General features: G+C 50.1%; 1 protein-coding gene across 1 annotated transcript; it reads left to right on the top strand.

The window, feature by feature from the left end:
• Positions 1 to 2349: 2349 nt before the first annotated feature.
• LOC112872998 lies at positions 2350 to 2775 on the top strand. The gene has a single exon (XM_025936029.1). It carries the CDS (start codon positions 2350 to 2352, stop codon positions 2773 to 2775), a length of 426 nt encoding a protein of 141 aa, XP_025791814.1.
• The last annotated feature ends 270 nt before the right edge of the window (positions 2776 to 3045 follow it).

Here is a 3045-nt window from a genome sequence, read left to right as displayed (position 1 = left end):
GATCGTATCCGTCGAGGTACAAAGTAAGAGAGAGGCCGAAAACTCCAGCTCTCCACACCTCCTCCTCACACACTCCCTATCCTAACGATACAAGTGGGTAGAGTCCGTCTACTTCTTCTTCTACAAATGTGTAGTGTGTTGAATGAGGGGGTGAGGGCCTCGTTTTATAGCCTCCAAGGGCGGTTCCCGCCATCTCTTCATATGGAAACCTTAGCCACCATGATCATGAAGATAAGGATGAGCCTCCCGCCAAAGATCTGGCAGCCGGGAACCCATCCAGATTCGATGAACCTGGGGGTCCGCTGAACCTAGATGGCGCTCCTTCAGTTATGCCTTCCTCTAGACAGATGACAGGTGGAACTAGGTGTTGATCCTCGGTGATTCGTGCCTTGGTGCGCCCGTTTGCTCTAATTTGTGGGCCCTTCGATCCAATGTGACACAGCAGATGATCTTCGATGCATTTCTTGTGTGTATCTTATGTGTTTTTCCTTAGTTTTTGTTCATGGGTACCTGCATTCACCAAAACTTGTGGGGTTGATTAGAATAAAACTCTATAACTAAGTTTGGTGATTAATTTTATAATAAATGATGCAGAGGTTGACGGTTGATTTTTTGACTTAAGCATCCTCAACAACAGCCCTGTCCGTCCTTCGTAGTCCACCACGTTCGAGTGTTTTCATAGTAGTAGTAGCAGGTTGTCATTGGACTCCCCTCTCATCCCTTTCTGAAGTCCTTCCTCTTCTAGAAGCCGAAGCAGATCAAGTTAGTAGATTGCAAGTTATCTAGATAACGAGTTGGCTAACTGGACTTAGACCTTCTACCCTCTTACCCCTTCTCCCCTGGTCGGTCCGGTTGAATATTCCTAGGTTTGGTTGCGCTTATCGTTCCTTGGATTCGATATCCCAAGTAAACTCCTAGCTGTTGGCATCCGTGTGCTTGCAGATTAGTTCATATAGGCTAAGGAGTGCGAACACCCCCATGCGAGCAAGGCAACCAGCAACTCGGAAGACCACAAGGTGGGGAGCGCCCCACAAGAGGTCAAGGCCATCGTGACTTGAGGGAAGTCATCAACAACAACCACGATGCTCGGGACGTCATCAACTCAAGATGACAAAAGCATAGCGGAGAGGTTCGCAACAACAAGGATAGTGAGCTCTTTCTAGCATTCACTCGAAGGATCTACAACCACGACTACCCAAGGGAGTTCAAGCCGGTCAGCATCACCAAGTACGACAGCAAGCAGGACCCATGGCAATGGCTGCGCTGCTACTCAACAGCCATTTAAGTCTCGGGCAGCTCCAACACCACCAAGGCCATCTACAACCCTGTGGCGTTGGAATCAGCACCACTCACCTGGCTTGAGAGCCTCAAGCCGGACTCCAGTGACTCCTAAGAGGACCTTAAGCGGATTTTTGTTGACAACTTCAAGGGCTCCATGCTTCGAGTAGGTACTCACCATGACTTGTCTCAATGCAAGCAGGAGCAGGGCGAGACCTTGAGGTCCTACATTCGACATTTCTTCAACACCCGCCACCATTGCCAACATCTCCGGCACCGACGTCATCGACTGCTTCCAGAACGGCTTCGCCGAGTGGAACCTCTACCGCGACTTCAGGCACAACCATCCCAAGACCATCATAGAACTCCATGACATGATGTAGCGATGGGCCAACCAGGGGGACCAGGAACGTGATCGCTTCCCCAAGCCTAACAACGACAAGCACTCCGACAAGGGCAACGAGGCTACTCGGGATCTTTCCAAAAGCGCAAGCCAGACGATCTTGTCGCGGATATCGACCGCACCCCGCGAGGGAAGAAACAAGGAAACAAGCAAGAAGAATTCGACAAACTCCTGCACAAGCAATGCCCGATGCACCCAAAGTTCAAGCACTTATTGTTTGAGTGTGTCACCCTCCGCAAGTCCTTGAATGCGCCTATCCCTGACAGGAACACAAAGAAGAAGGACAAGGAGGATGACAAGGAAGACAAGTCATCAGTGTAGGGTTTCAGAACCCTAACAACATCGTCAACGTCATCTTCGGTGGTGACTCCAGCATCAACAAGCCATCGTAGAAACAAACTCTCCGTGAGATCCTGTCGATCGAGCCTACCATACAGTGACCCCTGAGATACAACAAGGTTCTGATCTCTTTCTCTAGAGACGATCAGTGGACCAGCTTCTCCGAGCCAGGAAAGTTTCCGCTCGAACTGAACCTTGTAATGGGGGCTCACAACTCACACAGGTGCTCATCGACGGTGAGAGCGGCCTCAACCTGCTCTTCGCAAGTACCTTGAAGAAGATGGGGTTGAACATCTCCAAGATGCTCACCCTCAGCAAAGTGCCATTCTATGACACGGAACTCGTCCACACCAATCGGCTCGGTGACGCTGCCGTTCACCTTCGGGGCAAAGGAGAACTACCACACCGAGTATGTCAAGTTCGAGGTGGCTAACTTCGAGTCATCCTACCACGCCATCCTTAGAAGACTTGCTCTAGCCAAATTCATGGTCGTGCCCCATTACGTCTACCTGCTCCTAAAGATGCTGGACAAGATAGGGGTACTCACTTTTCATGGTGACTTGAAGAAGTTGTACGATTGCGACTCGGAGGCAATCAAGTATGCCTTGACTGCTGGCGCGCCAGATACTTCAGCTGAAGTCTTCGCACCCGCACAACAGCTCCCCCAATCAGAGATGGTGATTCAAACAAAGAAGTCGAGCCAGTCCACGTTGAAGCCGACCAGCGACGTTGGCATGAAGGCCATCCAACTGTAGGAGGGCGACCCAACCAAGATAGGCCTGATTAGCATGAACCTGAGTGATAAAAAGGAAAGCATGCTTGTGAGCTTCCTTCAGGCTAACCAAGATATATTCACATGGAAACCAGTTGATATGCCAGGGGTGCCCAAGGAGTTGATCAAGCATTCCCTAAATGTCGACTCCAAAGGCACTCCAAAGAAGCAGAAGAAGTAGCGACTATATCAATTCGCTCAAGACAAGAGGAGGCCATCAAGAAGGAGTTAGCAAAACTACTTGCAGCTAGCT

The sequence above is a fragment of the Panicum hallii genome, chromosome 9, assembly GCF_002211085.1.
Source record: "Panicum hallii strain FIL2 chromosome 9, PHallii_v3.1, whole genome shotgun sequence".
Taxonomy (NCBI): Eukaryota; Viridiplantae; Streptophyta; class Magnoliopsida; order Poales; family Poaceae; genus Panicum; species Panicum hallii.
This window is presented reverse-complemented; position numbering and strand designations above follow the sequence as displayed.

What these genes read in the sequence shown, in the direction of transcription:
- LOC112872998 (XM_025936029.1), top strand. Translation starts at nt 2,350, where the DNA reads ATGACACGGAACTCGTCCACACCAATCGGCTCGGTGACGCTGCCGTTC.